Raw genomic sequence first — 22,250 nt, 5'->3', positions numbered from 1 at the left:
TCTGAGCATCCACGATCTTTCCACTCCTTTCCACTATTGCAGATGGGATATTACAATCCACAACTGGTAGATTTGTCTCTCAGTATCATCACTTCTCCCTTCATTCCCATCACTGCTACCTACAGCTAACCTATTGCTGTCCACTCTCTCTCTCTCTCTCTCTCTCTCTCTCTCTGGTTGGTCTTTCTGTTCCTTTAGAATTGCTAGAATCTTGGTTGTGAATGTTATGTTCTTTCCTATCGACATATTGTAGTTCTTTTCCTACCATTGGGGCCCTTTTACTAAGCCGCATAAGTGTCTATGAGCGCCCAACGTGCACCAGCATGGAGTTACTGCCCAGCTACTGTGTGGTTCTTGAGGTAATTTCAATTTTGGCGTTCATCCAATACGTGCGCCAAGTGGCATTTGATGCATGTAGATCATTACTGCACTTTCTGCTAGGTCAATGGCTGGTGGTAAGGTCTCAGACCCAAAATGGATGCGCACCAATTTTTATTTTGCTTCATGTTAATTTTCGGCAAAAAGTTTTAAAAGGCCTTTTTTTACAGGCACGCTGAAAAATGGACCTGAGTGCCCCCAAAACCCGCGCCTACACTACCGCAGGCTGTTTTTCAGCACACCTTAGTAAAAGGACCCCTTTGTTTTTAATCTTAGAGTTGTAAATTGCCTAGATCTGCCAGTTAGCCAAAGGAGGTATAGCAAATTTTAATATACATAAGTACATAAGCACCGCCTTACCGGGAAAAGACCAAGGGTCCATCAAGCCCAGCATCCTGTCTCCGACAGTGGCCAATCCAGGCTTCAAGAATGCTGAGGGCAGCCTGCTGGAGCGCTTTGGGGTGGATGGAGACCCTGGGACACTCCCTGGGCTAGAGCTTTCACTCAGCTCCGACGTGAGAGCTCCTCCCCCACAACCATAAGGCAGTAACTCCCCGTTATCGGCGTCTCCGATGACTTTATTTCCTTTATCTATATCTAAACCTACTGAAGTCACCCTTGATAGTCTATGGAGTTTAATTGTGGACTTGGGTAAAGCATTGTGCCCTCAAGTTCAAAAACTGACACAGGATCTGACTAATTTGGAAAGGAAATTTAAAGAAACTGACTCTGGATTAGAAACTTTAACTCAACAAAATAAGATAGAAGAAAAAGAATTGCAGCATATATAAACTCTTCAAAGTACTATTGTTAAAGATTTGACATATTTGAGGAGAAAGACTGAATCTCTTGAGAATTTTTCTAGGAGTAATAATCTACGATTCCTTAATTTTCCTAAGTAATTTGCAGTCTCCCCGAGATACGTTGAAAATGTATATTAAAGAAATATTAGGAGTGACTGAAGAAAGTATCCTGCCTTTCTCACAAGTACAGTGGTGGAAATAAGTATTTGATCCCTTGCTGATTTTGTAAGTTTGCCCACTGACAAAGACATGAGCAGCCCATAATTGAAGGGTAGGTTATTGGTAACAGTGAGAGATAGCACATCACAAATTAAATCCGGAAAATCACATTGTGGAAAGTATATGAATTTATTTGCATTCTGCAGAGGGAAATAAGTATTTAATCCCTCTGGCAAACAAGACCTAATACTTGGTGGCAAAACCCTTGTTGGCAAGCACAGCGGTCAGACGTCTTCTGTAGTTGATGATGAGGTTTGCACACATGTCAGGAGGAATTTTGGTCCACTCCTCTTTGCAGATCATCTCTAAATCATTAAGAGTTCTGGGCTGTCGCTTGGCAACTCGCAGCTTCAGCTCCCTCCATAAGTTTTCAATGGGATTAAGGTCTGGTGACTGGCTAGGCCACTCCATGACCCTAATGTGCTTCTTCCTGAGCCACTCCTTTGTTGCCTTGGCTGTATGTTTTGGGTCATTGTCGTGCTGGAAGACCCAGCCACGACCCATTTTTAAGGCCCTGGCGGAGGGAAGGAGGTTGTCACTCAGAATTGTACGGTACATGGCCCCATCCATTCTCCCATTGATGCGGTGAAGTAGTCCTGTGCCCTTAGCAGAGAAACACCCCCAAAACATAACATTTCCACCTCCATGCTTGACAGTGGGGACGGTGTTCTTTGGGTCATAGGCAGCATTTCTCTTCCTCCAAACACGGCGAGTTGAGTTCATGCCAAAGAGCTCAATTTTTGTCTCATCTGACCACAGCACCTTCTCCCAATCACTCTCGGCATCATCCAGGTGTTCACTGGCAAACTTCAGACGGGCCGTCACATGTGCCTTCCGGAGCAGGGGGACCTTGCGGGCACTGCAGGATTGCAATCCGTTATGTCGTAATGTGTTACCAATGGTTTTTGTGGTGACAGTGGTCCCAGCTGCCTTGAGATCATTGACAAGTTCCCCCCTTGTAGTTGTAGGCTGATTTCTAACCTTCCTCATGATCAAGGATACCCCACGAGGTGAGATTTTGCGTGGAGCCCCAGATCTTTGTCGATTGACAGTCATTTTGTACTTCTTCCATTTTCTTACTATGGCACCAACAGTTGTCACCTTCTCGCCCAGCGTCTTACTGATGGTTTTGTAGCCCATTCCAGCCTTGTGCAGGTGTATGATCTTGTCCCTGACATCCTTAGACAGCTCCTTGCTCTTGGCCATTTTGTAGAGGTTAGAGTCTGACTGATTCACTGAGTCTGTGGACAGGTGTCTTTCATACAGGTGACCATTGCCGACAGCTGTCTGTCATGCAGGTAACGAGTTGATTTGGAGCATCTACCTGGTCTGTAGGGGCCAGATCTCTTACTGGTTGGTGGGGGATCAAATACTTATTTCCCTCTGCAGAATGCAAATAAATTCATATACTTTCCACAATGTGATTTTCCGGATTTAATTTGTGATGTGCTATCTCTCACTGTTACCAATAACCTACCCTTCAATTATGGGCTGCTCATGTCTTTGTCAGTGGGCAAACTTACAAAATCAGCAAGGGATCAAATACTTATTTCCACCACTGTATATTACAGTGCAATCTGCTTAAGTGCAAAGGTCTGGGACCAAAGAAATACATGCAGTTAACCAGAGCGTGCACTTAACCTTTGTGACCCAAAGAATTTTGACATCTGATAAACATATGTACAGTACTGATTATTATATGTACAGTATACAGTCTCCATTAACTGACGTTAGACTTACTTGAAGTAATCAATCATAGTCCTCTGTACTCTCTTGTGTCTGTGAGTTCCATAGACTACGCTGCCAAACGGTAAAAACTGTCATAGCACTGACATCCAGTGGCCTCCAGATAGGCCTGCACTGTGTTGAGACTCTCCAGCGCTCTTGCAAAAGTGACAGAGGTTGTTGAATTTCATCAGCATGTGCCTCGCTGCTCATTTCATCATCTGTTTCATCATCAGCTGTTGCCTGCATGTAGGCGCATATCTCGACATCAGTGCTGTCATCAGCTGTTTGTAGATCGTAATCAACAGCTACGTAGTGATGAAACTCCTCTTCAGTAACACCGGCTGGGATGTCAATAGCCTGTTCATCTGACGCGTTTGCAACAGCTGCATCTGTTTCGTCCCTCTCCACATCCCTAACAAAGCTTGCCCGCTTGTAGCAGTTCACAATGGTTGCCTGTGTAACATGATTCCAGGCTTCTTTCTGCATATGTAGGGAATCCAACAGTGATAGATTACGAGCCAGTTCAACAGCACTTATCCTTGCCAGTCTGGTCATCCATAACGCTCATCAGATGACGTAGCACAAGAGCCCGATAATGTTGTTTGAAATTGGCTATTATGCCCTGATCCATAGGTTGGATCAGAGAGGTAGTGTTTGGTGGCAGGACGATCACCTTGACGTTAGACAGCCTGACATCATCACTGTGTGCAGCACAATTATCACAAAGCAACAAAATCTGATGCTTTTGTGCATGCATTCTAGTGTCTAACTTCTTTAGCCACTGCTTCCAAATTTCCCCAGTCATCCATGAACTTGCGTTAGCCTCATATGACACAGGAAGTCGCTTAACATTCTTGAAGCAACGGGGCTGTTTGCTCTTTCCAATGACGAGTGGTTCCAACTTCTCACTCTCATCCATATTGCAGCAAAGGAGGATTGTCAGTCGGTGCTTCGACATTTTACTTCCTGTAGTTTCGGCTTGTTTGAATGCAAGTGTTTCATCAGGAATCGCTCGCCAGTAGAGACCATTTTCGCCAGCATTGAAAATGTCACAAGGTGCAAACTCGTTCAAGATGGTAGGAAGAACTGAAACAACCCAATTTTTAGCACCAGTCATCAGCATCTTGTTTTTCACCATGCTGTTTCTTGAATTTTATGTTGTTCCTCTCCTTCCATTTTTCCAACCATCCAACAGTGGCTTTGAATTCAGTTAATCCAAGACTTTCAGCTAGCTGATTAGCTTTCTCCATAAGCAATGGACCACTGACAGGAAACTGTCTGCTCCTGACTTGAGAAAACCACCAAAGAAGAGCATCTTCTACCTCCTCAGTTTTTCCCGCCCGTTTTCGTTTCCGGTGTAGATTTGCATTGTTTTGCCAGTCTTCCAGAAACAGGTCTATCTGCTTCAAGATACATGAAATTTGACTGGGATTGACACCATATTGTTTAGCAATAGATGCTTGACTTTCTTTGTTTTCTAATTTTTTAAGAACTTCTATTCGTTCAGCCAGTGTTAAAGTCTTACAGTTGTGCGATGACGATGACTCCAGTGTACACTCTAACAACATTCTTTCGCTTCTTCTGCCTGTGGCAGTTAACCAACGAGATTTCAAATTTACCGCCCCTTTGTCACGTGCCAATCGGCTTCCTTATTCCGTGCATGTGCTTATGCGGAGTCTTTCCTGCAGAGGAGCGATCTTAAACCAGGCATATAAGCAAATCCTGCACTTATCAGTGGTGCCCTAAACCGAAGTTTGTCCCCATAGAAATTGATGGCGCCAAAAGCGGGACCGAAGTACGGCATGCAGTTAAACAGAGCATGCGCTTATCCAACATGCACTTAAATGGAGTGCACTGTATAAACATGTGAAAAAGGAGACTGTGCTAGTGGGGTACAAAAAATGTTTTTTGTGTGTTTATAAATATTGTAATGATTTAATTATTCTAGAACTTCTAATGTGATGTTATACCAAACAAGCCATGCTAAAGGAACCTTTCTATTTTGGTTAGTATTCTGAATTAATAAGATGTTTGAAATCCAGACAGATAATTTTGGTGTCTATCTTCCTAATGCCACTAAGAATAAAGAAAAGTGAAAGAAAAATCAACTCACTCGTCTCTCAAAGATAGAACTTGTAGTTGTGCTGCAGTGTCTCTTTGAGCAACTTCTTGGAATTCTAAGCAGAGAAATGTATATAGAAATTTATATATTGTTTGAATGTAGATTTGATGGATTAAAAATGTCTGCATAGAATGGCTATCATGCTTATTTTCGAAAGTGATCGCCGGCCATCTTCCGACACAAATCGGGAGATGGGTGCCCTTCTCCTAAGCCAGGCCAAATCGGTATAATCAAAAGCCGAATTTGGCTGGATTCAACTGCTTTCCGTCGCGGAGCCGGCAAAACATCAAGGGGGTGTGTCGGTAGGGTAGTAAAGGCGGGATGGGGGCGTGCTCATGAGATGGCCAGCTTCGCCTGATAATGGAAAAAATAAAGCCAGGCTTGACAAGCATTTCGCCGGCTTTACTTGGTCCCTTTTTTTCACAACCAAGCTTCAAAAAGGGGCCCCAACTGACCAAATGACCACCGGAGGGAATCGGGGATGACCTCCCCTTACTCCCCCAGTGGTCACCAACCCCCTCCCACCCAAAAACAAAAAAATTTTTTTTTGCCAGCCTCTATGCCAGCCTCAAATGTCATACCCAGCTCCCTGACAGCAGTATGCAAGTCCCTGGAGCAGTTTTTAGTGGGTGCAGTGCACTTCAGACAGGTGGACCCAGGCCCATCCCCCCTACTTGTTCCACTTGTGGTGGTAATTGGGAGCCCTCCAAAACCCACCCAAAACCCACTGTACACACTTGTAGGTGCCCCCCTTCACCCCGTAGGGCTATGGTAATGGTGTAGAGTTGTGGGGAGTGGGTTTGGGGGGCTAAACAACCAAGGGAAGGGAGCTATGCACCTGGGAGCTATTTTTTTTTTTTTTTTTAATTTTGTTAGTGCCCAATTACTGGTTATCTTCTGCAAAGTTCTGATTTCAGTCAGGGCTTGAAACAAGTGATTGACTGGACAATTGTGCTTAGCACCTCTCCCCTCTCCCCCAGTTCTTTGAGGCAGTTGATATTAAAAGTGATTTAACTGGCCAGAAATGTCTCCTGCCCATCAATTCTTCTGCTGTCCATGCTGGCAAATATACATGTATTTGCTGATTTATTTAGGTTCTTTTCATTGTGCTTGCTGGCAAATGCACACGTATACCATTCATTAGAATGAATGGTATAAAAAACAAAACTTAAAGGGTTGCATATGTGTTTGTATGTCAAGTGGTGCTTAGATGGCAACTCTGGCTGCATCAGCTAAGGCCGGTGCTGGGCTGGGTTGTACGGTCTGAGTCCCGCATATGGTGATCTGGTTAGGGTGGGCTGGAGAGAGCTTCGACGGACACTCCAGTGTTTGGAACGTGAAGACAGTGCCAGGTAGACTTTTACGGTCTTTGTCCCACAAATGACAAGACAGATTCAGATAGGCTGGAGTGGGCTTTGACGGCAACTCCAGTAGCTTAGGACAGAGCGGGGCAAACATCTATGGTCTATGTCCCAGAAACACCAAAGTAAATAGTATCATGTTCATTGTTGATTTAATCTTGAATTGATAATGAATATGATTGTTTCTGCCATCACTTACTATGTTATTATGTACACGTCATCCTATGTATTTTATACAAGGCTCCACATTCAACAGAGTGCTTAGTAAAATACTAGGGAAATTGTGAATATCCTGTATTGACCATCCCAACCATCTGCTCAAAAGGACTTGACTTTAGCTGAGATTTTAAATCAGCTTCTTCAGATGACTGTGTAACTAGAACCTCTCTTCTCTCAGGACAAGCCAGCAGGGTGAGAGTCTGAGCAACTTGTGATGTCATGCGATATCATGCACTGCAGTAAACCTGTCTAGAAAGTTTAGTAATATGATTTATGATTGCTTAAGATAGGGTTATTTTAAAGTACAAGAAATCGATGCTTTTCAAAGACATTTCTTTCAACACATCTTGAAGTTGTCTTTGTTTGAAAGGGATTTATGAGTCAAAAGATCTTTTCTATTAAGGCTTTTAGGACCTTTTTGCTGCAGGTTTTGTAAAGAAGGTGTATGCTTTTAATTGTCAGAACATTTTACCTGATCATTGTCTCATTTTGAAATGCATGTGAAACACATAAGGCCCCATTTTGCATAGGATGTCCAAATCTGAAATGGGATCTTCAAGCCAGGAGTTTCAAAAATCCTTGGCAATTTTTCAAAAGATTTGCTGAACATGCATTGTTTTGTAAAATACTTATCGGCCTGCCAGAAACACATGTGTTTTTCCCTAAAGTGCAGCTGGAGCAAGCACTTTTGTTTTTCAAAAATGCATGTTCAAAAAGGAGTGGCATCACTCAACAACTTGTATATGCAATCATCAGTGCTTGCTCATGTAAGTGCTGACTTTTTGGAATCTATGGGAGTATTTTATAATAGGTCACCTCGGATGGGAGGGCAAAAGTTTACCCTATTCCTTTCCTAAAAATGTATAACCACCTATCAGGCTTATTTTCGAAAGAGAAGGGCGCCCATCTTTTGTCACAAATCGAGAGGTGAGCGTCCTTCTCCCAGGGTTGCCCAAATCAGCATAATTGAAAGCCGATTTTGGGCATCCTCAACTGCTTTCCGTCGCGGGGACGACCAAAGTTCATGGGGGCGTGTCGGAAGCATAGCGAAGGCGGGACTGGGGAGTGCCTAACACATGGGTGTCCTCAAGCAATAATGGAAAAAAAGAAGGGCGTCCCTGACAAGCACATGGGCAACTTTACTTGGTCCATTTTTTCTTACAACCAAGCCTCAAAAAAGTGCCTGCACTGACCAGATGATCACCAGAGGGAATCAGGGATGACCTCCCCTTACTCCCCCAATGGTCAGTAACCCCCTCCTACCCTAAAAAAAAAATTTTAATATTTTTTTCCAGCCTCTATGCCAGCCTCAAATATCATACCCAGCTCCATGACAGCAGTATGCAGGTCCCTGGAGCAGTTTTAGTGCGTACTGCAGTGCACTTCAGGCAGGCGGACCCAGGCCCATTTTCCCTTACCTGTTATACTTGTGGTGGTAAATGTGAGCCCTCCAAAACCCACCACAAACCCACTGTACCCACATCTAGGTGCCCCCCTTCATCCCTAAGGGCTATGGTAGTGGTTGTGGGGAGTGGGTTTGGGGGGGGGGTTGGGGGTTCAGCACACAAGGTAAGGGAGCTATGCAGTGCCCCCTAGGGTGCCCGGTTGGTATCCTGGCATGTGAGGGGGACCACTGCACTATGAATGCTGGCTCCTCCCACAACCAAATGGCTTGGATTTGGTCGTTTCTGAGATGGGCGTCCTCGGTTTCCGTTATCGCCAAAAATCGGGTTGACCTAAATGTTGAGATTTGGGCGTCCCTGACCGTATTATCAAAACGAAAGATGGACGCTCATCTTGTTTCGATAATATGGGTTTCCCCGACCCTTCGCAGGGACATCCTGTGAGGACGTCCTCAGGAAAACTTGGGCACCCCGTTCGATTATGCCCCTCCACGTGTTTTTATAGCATACTAGAGATAGACTGGCCAAAAGTGAGCCTAGATTGAAGCTGTGAAAATGAACCCCCAGATTTTATAGATGCATGCAAATTTATGTTCGAAATATTGCATGGTATTCTGAGATGCATGCACACCTAAATTGGCCAACGAGCCAATTAACGCCAGTAATTGGGCACTAACAAAATTATTGGCATTAATTGGCAACTATTTGGATTTGCGCACGCATCATGATAAACACTATCCTACAAAGGTCCATGTGCAAATGTTATAGGGCCCTATATTCAGCGCTATTTAACCAGCCAGGAACGTCTCCTGGCCGGTTAATTAGCTCTTAGCTGGCTATGTCCGAATATTCAGTGCTAAACCGGTTAAGTTGAGTGGTTAAGATAGGCTGCTTAAATAGCAGGTCTATCTTTAACCGCTATTAACTTAATCAACTAGCACTGAATATTCGCATAGTCAGATAAGTTGTCGCTGCCAAAACTGAAACCAGATATTCAATGCTAGTCGTGGATACAGCCTGGCATTGAATATCCAGGGTCAGCACCAGCAATGGCAGCAAACCGCACTGCCTGCTGCCAGCTGAATATCGGGGGGCAATAGTGTGCAACTCAAAACAGAGGCATAGCCAGCCATTTTGTTTGGGGGGGGGGGGCTGAGCCCAAAGTGGGGGAGCACATTTTGCCCCACCTTCCTGTCACTCTCAACTTCCGCCACAACCTCACATACCTGGGATGGTGGGGGTTCCCAAGCCCAGCCAGCAAAATCCTTCCTGCAGCGATATTCAATGCCGTGCTGACTTCCCTGCTTTCCTGCCCTGACACGTATGCTTGGTTTTAGTGAAATTGAGCATGCACAAAGTTTGCACATGCTCAGTTTCACTAAAACTGAGCATGCATGCAGTGGTGTACCTAGCTTGTTTGCCACCCAGGGTGGGTTGCCGCTGCACCCCCCAGCATGCCACACCCCACCCCAAAGTGCATCACCCCACCACCTTTCCACCTAGCAATGGGATGTGTGCAGAAGCGTATCCAGACTGAGGATGCAGGGGAGAGGAGAGCGGACTGCCAATGGCGCCGATGCATATTTTAAATGCGACAGATCACTTGAAAAATAGGTGCTATTTGGGGGATTGGCTGCTCCCTGGAGACCCACCTAACTACGCCTCAGGGTGGTGGTGGTACACCCAGGTGCAGGCAGCAAGAGGGTGCATGGAGCAGGTACGTGGCTGTCAGCTCTGCCGGTCCTCTGCCCTGGAACAGGAAGTAATGTCAGAAGGGGAAGGGGACCAACAGAGCCGACAGCCACATACCTGCTCTATGCATCCCCTTGCTGCCTGCAACTGGGGCAGACTGCCCCACTGCCCTACCCATGGCACGCTACTGCATGTGCATGGGGGAGGGGAAAAGCAGAACAATCACCTCGGTGCCAAATATTGCCTCAGGAAAGTTTCTGCTGGCTGGGATTGGGGACCCCCGACTGCCAAACCAGCATATCTAGGGGGCCTGAACCCAAAATTAGGGAGACCCAGGCTCCCAAGGCTCCCCACAGCTATGCCACTGACTCAAAAGGGGGCGTATCTATGGGAGGGGCATGAGCGGGGCAGGGGCATTCATTAAAGATGCACGCAGTATTACTGAATATCGGGGATCCATGCCTAACTTACATGCCAGGAGTTACACCAGGTTTCAGTTGGTGTAAATCCTTGCACCCAAAGTTTGATGCACAAATTTGTGCTAAGTGCTGTTCTTTAAACGATGTGCAATTCAGAGAACTGTTTATAGAATAGTTCTCCATGCGGATATTTTTTGGCACCCAAATCTGGGTGTCATTTACTGAATCTAGTCCTAAATATTAGTACATAAACTATGCCTTTATTTTACTAACTACACTTGTAAATCATGACTTCACCTACACTCTACCAAAGGACACACCTACATGACTGTTATACACATAACCCATGGGTTAATTTTATAACAACTCTTTTACATGCACCAAACAGGGGTTTATGCATGAAAAAAAAATTATAACGTTACTCCTACATGTGTAAGGACTGACACTTACATAAGCACCATATTTTGGAAAACTACACATACAACAGTAGCCGATTAAGGAACTAAACTCCTGAAGTCACATTTTTACATTTTTAAGATCAAGTAAAGTACCAGAGGGTTGGGGACAATTGCCCCCTCAGTCACTCTTCAAAAGCCCTGTTGGATTTGATTGATTTGCAAGACTGTGACTGTTGTTTACAGTGCTACAGTGTTATTGTGGTTTCAACCATATCTTACTGATAGGGAGCAATGAGTGGAGCCCCATTTTCCATAGAACATGGAGACCGGTATTGAGACATCTAGGTCAGGACCTGCTCAGTTCCAGTGGCAGTGGTGTATTTATTCAAGGAGCATGTGTTGTGTATGTACCCCCTGTCAGGCTCCCCCCCCCCCCCCCCCCGGTCATGCTTAAAATAATCTTTGCTCTAGACTTCGCCCGGGCAGTGGCAGTGGCACTCGTAGGCTGCCTGCAGCATGCACCGGGACTTTCTCTCTGAACCATCCCACCCCTTCTGATGCAACTTCCTGTTTTGTGGCAGGCGGGACAGTTCAGAAAAAAAGTCCCAGTGTAGGTCACAGACAGCTTATGAGTGCCGCTGCCACTGCCCGGGTAAAGACTGAAGCAAAGGTGATTTTAAGGTACTGGATGGGGGGCACAGGAGACGAGGGCACAGGAGATGCACCCCCTTGTTACAAATTTCTGGCTACATCACTGTCCCAGCCAGTTGACTCATGCTGATTATTGGGCCCTTATGACTCTTAATTTAAAGAAAACAGAGGCCATGGTAGTCTATCATGAAGTATGTGCCGCCTACTACAATCCAGCTCACCAAGGCTATAGTGCCTATGAGATCAGAAGTGATCTAAATTGTTTCCAAAGCAACCCAAAAACGGCGTAAAGAATGTCTTAAATTACGCCCAAAGATACAACATTTGGGTGCTCTTTTCTGGTTAAATTTCCCATGCAAATGTGTAGTTAAATTAAATTCTGTAAAGTATGTTTTTTTTGATCCTATACAATTTAATTCTTCTTTGGATTATAAAATTGCCCTGTTATTCTCTGCTCAATCAAGACGAACTATTACATCTACTTCGTGAAATAGAAAAGATTCCTGGTGCATCCCCCCAATCCCGAATTCTTTTGTAGGAAAAAATTGTATTCTTCAAATATTGAGTGATGCCTCTTAAGTTGTGGACTATAGAAGTATAATATAATGGACATTTGTTAAACTTTCATTCTATAATGTATTAGTTCTCTTCTCTTTTTTATTTTCCTTGGGTTTTTTTTTCCTTATTAATATAAGATGCAATGTAAGTGTAGAATTTCTTTTTGTTTATCATCTTTTCTATATCAAGATTTATTCTTGAAATTAATGTAATATGATAAAAAAAATAAAAAAATAAAAAGAAGTGATCTAAATTGGGGTAGTTTTACACAATCAGTTGAGTTCCCAAATTAGGAAGGTAGCTAAAGTAGCATTTTATAAGATAAATATTTTCCCCAGTTGCATCTCTAGTTAGATAAAGTTGATTTTAGGATTATATTTCACTGCTATCATTACTGTAGCAAGATTTATGCTAGATTGCCAAAATATATATTGACAGTGCTGTGAGCAATTCAGAATGTGGCAATTCACATTTTGTTGAATAAATCAAGGATCATCATGTTATTTCTGGACTGAGGGAAATATGTTGGCTCCCTATTGAGTTTCACATTTGTTGTAAGGTTTTATTGATGGTTTTTAAAATTAGGCATGACTTTTTTTTCAGGTGGTATGACCTCTTTGGTTCAGTTATGTAAGTCTGAGCAGCCGACTAGGCAGTACTGTATTTACAACTCTTACAATGCGATTAGTAGAAGGGGAGTCAAGACAAAGTGCTGAGTAGGCCTTGCTTGTGGTACTCTCTCCCTGATGAGATCAGGATGATTGATGACATATCAGAATTTTGAAGGAATTCAAACTCTTATTTTTTTTATTTTTGCTTGAGCTTGTAATTTGCAATTTCTAATATATGTTTTGTTGATTTAGGGGTCCTTTTACTAAGCCACGATAAAAAGTGCTCTGCACTACTTTTAGCATGAGGGTTTCCCACTAACTGAGGCCATTTTTAGGGCGGCGGTAAAATGCAGATTTTCTATATTTTCCATTAATGGCCACGCACTAATTTCCCAGTCAGAACAGGGTCATTTCCAGGAGCCCTTACTGCCATATATTTAGTAGGTGGTAACAGTGGCATAGCTAGGTGGTGCCTCGGCGGCCTGGGCCCACCCAAATTTGCTCTGGGCCCCTGGTTGGCTGGCGGGGGTCCCAAACCACCGCCAGCTGAAGACTTTGTCCAGTGCTGGTCTGTGGTGCCACCGCTGAATTGCCTGCCCTGCTCTCTCTTCCGCTCACGTCAGGCACGCTCTTTTTAGTGAAATTGAGCATTTTCAACTTATTTTTTATTTGTTACATTTGTACCCCGCGCTTTCCCACTCATGGCAGGCTCTATGTGGCTTGCACACAAAATTTATGCGCAGATCTCCCGCCTAAATTTATGTGCATAAATTCCAATTAAATCTAACTAGTGGCAATAATTGGTTCTTAATAAACCAATTATCAGTGCTAATTAGCTTGTTATTCAATTAAATTGTGCACACAAATTGGGCACGTCCAAATTTGCACACATAATTTTTAGTAATTTTCATAGAATTAGGAGGATGGTGCCTAGATGTGGACTCTGAAATTTGGTTGCGCTGCTGAGACGCTTGCACATCTTAATTGGCTAACAAGTCATTAATGAGTAATAATTGTACACTAATAACCATTTACTGATGTTAAGAATATAACAACATAAGCATTGCCATACTGGGACAGACCAAAGGTCCATCAAGCCTAGTATCCTGTTTCCAACAGTGGCCAATCCATGTCACAAGCATCTGCTAAGATCCCAGAACAGCAAAACAGATTTTATGCAGAACATGCAGTGGATTTTTCCAAGTCCATCTTAATAATGGCTTATGGACTTTTCTTTTAGGAAATTATCCAAACCTTTTTTAAACTCTGCTAAGATAACTGCCTTTACCACATTCTCTGGCAAGAATTCTAGAGTTTAATTACACATTGAGTGAAGAAATATTTTCTCTGATTTGTTTTAAATTTACTTCTTTTAGCTTCATTGCATGCCCCCTAGTCCTAGTATTTTTGGAAAGAGTAAACAAACGATTCATGTCTACCCGTTCCACTCCACTCATTATTTTATAGATCTCTATCATATCTCCCCTCAGCTGTTTTTTCGCCAAGCTGAAGAGCCCTAGCTGCTTCAGCCTTTCCTGATAGGGAAGTCGTCCCATCCCCTTTATCATTTTCATCACCCTTCTCTGTACCTTTTCTTTTTCCAATTGGCGTCAATTGGGATTTGCACGTTCATCTAGCTATGCCCTATTCTTTAATGCAAGGCACCCAAATCCCATAGTGTAGAGCTCAAAAAGGGGCATGGCCATGGGAGGGATCCAAGCATGTCAGGGGCATTGTGAAATGTTGTGCACATCAGCACACCTAACTTGGGCACCAGCATTTACACCAGGTTTCAGCAGGCATAAGTCTGAGAATCGGCGCTATGCACTATTCTATAAATGGTGCACACCCTTTATAGAATAGCGCTTACTACCTATCTTTTTCATTGCCCATATTAGAGCACCATTTATAGAATCAGGCCCTATGTGTGCCCCATTGTGGTGCCTACATCGTGACGCCATGTTAAAGAATTGCCCCCATGGCGTGGGGTACCTCTTAGGTAGAGTGAAAATGATCTCTGGAGTTTTCAAATTAACAGTGATATTCATTCCACTTTCTGATTAACTATCCAGAACACATCCTTCCCACCTCAGACAGCCTAAAAATACTCAGCATCATAATCGACCGCAACCTTACCCTTGAGACCCAAGTAAACTCCGTAATAAAGAAAATGTACTACTCAATGTGGAAACTTAAATGAATGAAACCTTTCTTCCCAAGGGAAACTTTCCGAAACCTAATACAATCAATGGTCCTAAGCCACGCAGACTACTGTAACAGAATCTATGTGGGATGTAAAGAACAACTCGCAAAAAAACTCCAGACTGCCCAAAACATAGCTGCTAGGCTGATATTTGGCAAAACACGCTTCGAAAGTGCCAAACCCCTCCGTGAAAAGGTACACTGGCTCCCAATCAAAGAACGGATCATCTTCAAAATCTACACATTGGTCCACAAAATCATCTTCCGCCAGGGTCGTTTTACTCATACTACCCCTCTCCTCAAGACCCTTCACTGGCTCCCTATCCGTTTTCACATCCTGTTCAAACTTCTTCTACTAACCTATAAATGTACTCACTCTGCTGCTCCCCAGTATCCTATCCTGACCTGAGGAAGGGGGTTTTGTTCTCCGAAAGTTAGTCAAAATGTATTAAAATTAGTTCAATAAAAAGATTACCTTGTTTACATGTTCTATTATAAACATTTATTAACACAGCTACAATACTACTTTATCCTAAAGCAAAAAACAAAAATATATATTTTATTTACAGTTTGTCGTCCTTCCCTACACCCCTTCCCGTGCACTCCGCTCCATGGATAAATCCTTCTTATCTGTTCCCTTCTCCACTACTGCCAACTCCAGACTTCGCGCCTTCTGTCTCGCTGCACCCTACGCCTGGAATAAACTTCCTGAGCCCCTATGTCTTGCCCCATCCTTGGCCACCTTTAAATCTAGACTGAAAGCCCACTTATTTAACATTGCTTTTGACTCGTAACCACTCGCCTCCACCTACCCTCCTCTCCTCCTTCCTGTACACATTAATTGATTTGATTTGCTTTTTTTTTTTTGTCTATTAGATTGTAAGCTCTTTGAGCAGAGACTGTCTTTCTTCTATGTTTGTGCAGCGCTGCGTACGCCTTGCAGCGCTATAGAAATGCTAAATAGTAGTAGTAGTAGTAGTCCCAGAATACATGACAGACCTCATAGATCTACCAACCAGGAACAGAATCAGATCATCACGATCTTACCTAAACCTACATTACCCAAACTGCAAAGGACTCAAATACAAAACAACCCATGCATCCAACTTCTCCTACATAAGCGCACAACTATGGAATGGACTCCCAAAAGCCGTGAAAACAATCCATGACCATCTAAACTTCAGGAAATCACTAAAAACTACCCTCTTCAAAAAGGCTTACCCCATCGATCCAACGTAAATCCCTACACCCAGCAACACAACATATCCAATGATCGTACTGGACAATACCCTTCAACCCACATGATGCCTGATACACAATTACCTCATTCAACCACAATTTAACCTTGTTATTTGTTATCAACCAACTGGCGAACGCCTTTATGGTACTATGTAAGCCACATTGAGCCTGCAAATAGGTGGGAAAATGTGGACTACAAATGTAACACATAAATAAAAAATAAAGTTAGGACAACAGATAGACTATCGGAACTTTATCTGGTTAGGTATCTGAATTGCAGGCTGAATATTGCCGCTATTCAGATTGTACCGGCAATCACTGCCAAATCCAGATATTCAGTGCCAGCCACTATCTGGATACTGTGGCCAAAAATCCCAACTTATTTCTGGGAGCATGAATACAAGAGTACGCATGCATGTCAGAGTGAGTGTATTGCTTCCATAGGCCTAACAAAGAGGCTGTAAACTTGTGGTAATGTCTGTCAAAAGCTTTTAAAAAGACAAATGCCTTGATCTGCTACTGGGAAAAGGGTTATTATGTCTTGACATAAGAAAGAACATTCAATGGTTTTTTGCGAATAAGATTTTATTACATTTTCCTTTCATGGCATGTGATAGAATATCATGGTTTGTTTAAGCAAGGTTTGCTGATTTTATCATGAAAGGAAAAGAAAATAAACGTGACTAAACTGTTTCTATAGACTATAATGAGAGCTACATGTCTGTGGCAAGGAATTTCCCAGAAATATTCCAGTTCTAAACAGTAACAAACATATTCTGTTTTTTGTGAACACTGAGGATAATTTTATAAACCTTTGTTAAAATGTATTTAGAGGAGTCTTTATTGACAAGTATGCTTAAATGAATACAATAATAAGTAGCGTACCAACAACAACAAATCAGCATTAAGCATAAATGAAATGTACAAATGAATACAAGCTTTGAATACCCCTGGCAGAAATAGAAAGGGAAGAGGGATGGGACTTGATATACAGCCTTTCTGTGGTTACAATCAAAGCGGTTTACATTTATATACAGGTACTTATTTTGTACCTGGGGCAATGGAGGGTTAAGTGACTTGTCCAGAGCTGCAGTGGGAATTGAACCCTGAAGCATATCTGGACTTCAGCGGGAGGGGGAGCCAGAGCCAAAGTGAGGGGGCACATTTTAGCCCCCCCCCCCCGGTGCTGCCGACCCCCGCCCCGCCATTGCCGGACCCCCCCCCCCCCCCCCCGCCACCAACTTTGACACCCTCCCCGACGACGACCCTCTCCACCCCTTCTCCCGCCGCCAACCCTTCCCACCGCCGTCGCCTACCATTGCTGGCAACGGTGGGTTGGCGGCGGTAGGGGGGGTGGAGAGGGTCGTCGGCAGGGGGGTCCAGGGCCAAATCTACGGGGGCCCAGGCCCCCGTGGCCCCACGCAGATACGCCCCCAATTAAACCAGCTCACCAGGATCAAAGCCTGCTGCACTAACCACTAAGTAGCAGAAGCTGGTCAATATTCAAACTGATTTAACCAGCCAGAAATGCATGCCGGCCAGTTAAATCACTTGGTCGGGGCTATTCACTATTTATCAGCAGCATTTAACTAGTTAGTGCCACTAAAAATGACCGGTTAGCAGTAGCCTACTGGTTAGTGCAGTAGTGGACTTTGATCCTGGGGAACTGGGTTCAATTCCCACTTAACCCTCCAATGCCCCAGGTACAAATAAGTACCTGTATATACTATGTAAACCGCTTTGAATGTAGTTGCAAAAACCACAGAAAGGCAGTATATCAAGTCCCATTCCTTTTCCCCCTAACACAAAACTGAGGGTCAGATTCAGCCAGTTAGGTGCCAATATTCAGCACTTAAACGGCCAAGGTAACTGCATAAATGAGCCTCTAGTAAAGTATGGCCTATCTTTATGGGATAACCCAGTGCCAGTTAAGTGCTGAACATCGACTTAACCGGCTATGCATTAGCTGGCTCCAAAAACCTTGAAATTCAATGCCAAAGCCCGGATATGGTCCAGCATTGAATATCTGGGAATAACATTGGTGACAGTCAGCAAAACGCTCACTGCCACTGGCTGAATGTTAACTCTGACATGAATTGCTCAGATACTAGACACCGGGAAGCTATATTACCCTCTAGAGCAGTGTTTCCCATGTCCAGTCCTGGAGTACCCTTGCCAGTTAGGTTTTCAGGATATCCACATTGAATATGCATGAAAGACATTTGCACATAATGGAGGTAGGGTATGCAAATAAAATTATGCATATTCATTGTGGACATCCTGAAAACCTGATTGGCAAGGACTGGACTTGGGAAATACTGCTGAAGGCACACCAGCCAGTTAGGTTTGCAGGATGCCCACAATGACTATTCATGAAAGAGATTTGCATGTGCTGCCTTCATTGCATGTAAATCTATCTCATGAATATTCATTGTGGATATGCTGAAAACCTGACTGGCTGGGGTGCCTCCAGGATCAGGTTTGGGAACCACTGTTCTAGAGTAAATAGTCTTATAAAATTAGGTCACATCTAAAGGGAAATGGGACTTGATATACCACCTTTCTGAGGTTTTTGCAACTACATTCAAAGTGGTTTACATATATTCAGGTACTTATTTTGTACCAGGGGCAATGGAGGGTTAAGTGGCTTGCCCAGAGTCACAAGGAGCTGCAGTGGAAACTGAACTCAGTTCCCCAGGATCAAAGTCCACTGCACTAACCACTAGGCTACTCCTCCAAGCATGCATGGTACAATTTGGTGAGTACTGGTACAGGAGGGCGTCGTGCTCAAGTGCAGAGTTTGGGTGGAGCATGAGCAGACTCGCAATTTACCACATGCTTTATAAATTCCATGTGATCGCATGAATTTTACATGTGATAACATGTTTACAGCTTCTCTTGAGCAGACGTATTTATTTTATTTATCTATTTATTTATTGGGATTTATTTACCGCCTTTTTGAAGGAATTCACTCAAGGCGGTGTACAGTAAGAATAAATCAAACATGAGCAATAGGCAATAACAGCAGTAAAAATATTCAAATAACACAAAGTATGGCATGATATACTACTTATAATGTCAACACAATACGTAAATTATAATTGATAGTGAAGGGTAAAGCAAAGAAGTAACATATAAGTAGGTAAGAAAGTAGGAAGAGTTAGAAAGTAAGTTGATTGATTTAAAGAAAGTTGCACATGAGGTTAGAGAGATGGTTAAATATTATCTCAACTAGGGTAGGAGTGGATAAATGTGGTGTCTGTTCCTTCAATCTGCAGGATTTGTGCTAGTACCTCATAGAGAAACGTGTAGGCACCTATGTGTCTTTATAATGACAAGCCAGATATATTCATAAATACATTTTGATTCTAGACAGTGACAGGAGCCAAAACTATACGAGTTACTGAATGAGAGTGGCGCCCATGAAACAAACTTTGGGTTTCTATTTTTGGATCAAACAAAATGAAAATAATGTTTATTTCTCCAGTTATTGTCAAAGTATAATGGGCATAACGATGTTGAAGATGAAAGAATAGATTAACCGTTGTATATAGCTATGCTACTACGTGGAATATCTAGAAATTATCACCACTGGCACATAAGTTGATTATACTGCTTTTTGCATGCTAACATTCAGCACAAAGGATGTTGTCAGTTCTATACAATTTTCATAAGGTATGCTCTTGCCCCAGGTAATTAGAACATCTGTTTTCACTTAGTGTTCATGATCTGCATTTTAGTAACCATCAGACAAGCATGACTCATTGCTTCTGGGCTATTCAGTCCAGTTTTTGCTTACACGCTATTGTCTCTGTCTCTCTCTCTCTCTCTCTCTCTCTCTCTCTCTCTCTCTCTCTTTTTCTTTAGCATCTCTTGTTCCTTCCCTTCCAGTTCTCATTTCCATGCTTATATGTGATCTGTTGGATTATAGGTGGTTTTGTGAAGGGAAGGAGCTGAAGAATTCGCCTGACGTTCAGATCAGTTGTGAGCGTGGGAATCTCCATTCTCTGGTCATCACAGAAGCCTTTGAGGACGACACAGGACGCTACACCTGTACAGCCTCAAATTCCCTGGGAGTGGACACCACATCTGCAGAAGTGTTTGTTGAAGGTAAAAGCAAAGCAAAATAAAACAAAAAAAGAAAGAAAAAAGAAAACCAAAACTTATTTGCAAAGTCAAAAATAACTCTATGATGTTGTGGATATACCAGTCAACAAGGCATTAGGATCCAGATCATTAGCCAATGATTTAAAATTAACTAAGATTTCATATTATTATTTATTATTATTATTTATTGCATTTGTATCCCACATTATCAGTACATAACTGAGGATATGAGCTACATTTTCTTTATCCTTGATAATTTATCAGTCCTTTTACTAAGGTGCACTGACGGATTTAGCACGCGTTAAGTGCCATCAGCCCATAGGTATATAACGGGCTACACGGCATTTAGCAATCATTAGCACACGCTAAATACATTAGTGCACCTTGAATACTGTGTGTAATTCTGGTTGCCACGTCTCAAAAAAGATTTAGCAGAATTAGAAAATGTACAGAGAAGGGAATGGGATGACTTCTCTATGAGGAAAGGCTAAAGAGGCTAGGGCTCTTCAGCTTGGAGAAGAGAAGCCTGGGGGAAGATATAATAGAGGTCTGGAAAATACTGAGTGGAGTGGAACAGTAGAGGTAAATCGCTTGTTTACTCTTTCCAAAAATTTTAGGACTAGGGGTCATGCAATGAAGCTACTAAGTAGGGGGGATCACATGATGCCACATAGCTGAGTGGATGTCCATCAGCCTCGCTGCCCTCCTAACACACCAAAAAACTTGTACAAACTTGTTTGTCTTATCCCAGGGTGCTCTGGAACACTTTCACGGGCTCTGTGAGCGATCTGAGGGTCTTGTTGGTGGTAGATTCTGCCTTATTTGAGCAGGCATCGCATGGTATGCCGACAAAGGATTCTCGGGCAGGGAAGAAATGCATACTGCATATGAGCCACAAGATGGCGATGGGCCAAATACCGGCAGTTCTGATTGTAAACCTGCAGGAGGAGGTGATCTCGGAACTAACGAAACAGCTCAAAGCAGACTTGGATGATCAGCTCTCTAAGCGTCAGACATCAGTGGATGAAATTAAAGAGAATTCGGAAAGGTAGGGATCGTGGCTGCATCATGCCGAAGAGTGCATGGAAGCAGTGCATGGAAGAGAGCCCGCATGGAAGCAGTGAAGGCCCGTCATGGTGAGACGAAGTCTCATTGCAAAATACTGCTACAGCGGGTTAAGGACTAGGAGAACCGGGGGTGCTGGAATGACATCCAAATAATAGGCCTCCCTGAAACAGTCAAGGACAGAGAGCTGTGGGACTTTATTGAAAGCTGGCTTCTGACCAAGCTGGGCCTCCTACTCCAGGATTCTCATTTGAAAGTAGAGCGCATACATTGGATGAGGGCACTCAGGGAGGGGGACCAATGGCCCAGACCCATGACGGCTCGAATATTGAATTATATATTGAATTATATCCTGCCAAGGCACGTGTGATCCATGACAACGTGTGATCCATGACAATAAAACTCTGTTCTTCTCTGATCCCACGGATCTGAAGTCATTCATAGAGAGACTGCCCTGATTTGGTCTTGCTCTGCATTCCTGCATTACCACTGACATTGCCTTTGGCATCTGTGGCTAGTGGTCACTCCTTGTGGGTTCCTTTCACTGCATGCTGGCAGCTGAGAGCTCAGGCAGGTGGCCTTTTCCTGGGTTTCCTGTGGGTTCAGCTTGCCTTAGCAGCCGTGCTGGGACTGGCGGGGCTGTGCTGCAGGATGCCATTCAGACTGGGGCCTTGTATGCGGCCCGCTCCATAGCGGTCCTTGCTTTTGCCAGTTAGCCCGTCAGCATGATGCTGTGAAACACCAAACATGCCAATAGCACTACACTTCTGTGGACCCTTTGCTGCAATCCCTTGGTGACCCAAGACTTGCTCTGCTGCCACTCTGTTTCTGTTTTGGTTTGTACTCATGATTGTTCTGCCTTTTTTTCTCTATATTGTTCCATTTAGCTTGGGGAGTTACCTGCACTGATTTTGTAAGGAGGCGTGGGATGGGGGAAGGGTTAGTGGTTGATGTGATATGTTGGTTGCAAGTTTGGATTGTATGGTATATCTGGTGTGAGTGGGGGTTTTCCTGATTGCAGGTAAAGGGATAAAGGGAGGGTTGCAGAGGGTGGGACAATGGGATTTTCAGTTCT

General features: G+C 43.5%; 1 protein-coding gene across 3 annotated transcripts in view; it reads left to right on the top strand.

Moving 5' to 3' along the window:
• The window catches only part of PALLD (palladin, cytoskeletal associated protein), a 738,625-nt gene that overhangs the window by 252,454 nt on the left and 463,921 nt on the right, over positions 1 to 22,250 (top strand). For all 3 annotated transcript variants that reach the window (XM_030191568.1, XM_030191567.1, XM_030191571.1), the window contains exon 2: positions 19,935 to 20,113. In XM_030191568.1, the coding sequence (XP_030047428.1) occupies positions 19,935 to 20,113 (179 nt within the window). The remainder of the gene's footprint in view (positions 1 to 19,934; positions 20,114 to 22,250) is intronic.

Source organism: Microcaecilia unicolor, chromosome 2 (assembly GCF_901765095.1).
Source record: "Microcaecilia unicolor chromosome 2, aMicUni1.1, whole genome shotgun sequence".
Taxonomy (NCBI): domain Eukaryota; kingdom Metazoa; phylum Chordata; class Amphibia; order Gymnophiona; family Siphonopidae; genus Microcaecilia; species Microcaecilia unicolor.
The sequence above is the reverse complement of the archived record's forward strand: the minus strand, read 5'-3'. Positions and strand labels throughout refer to the sequence as shown.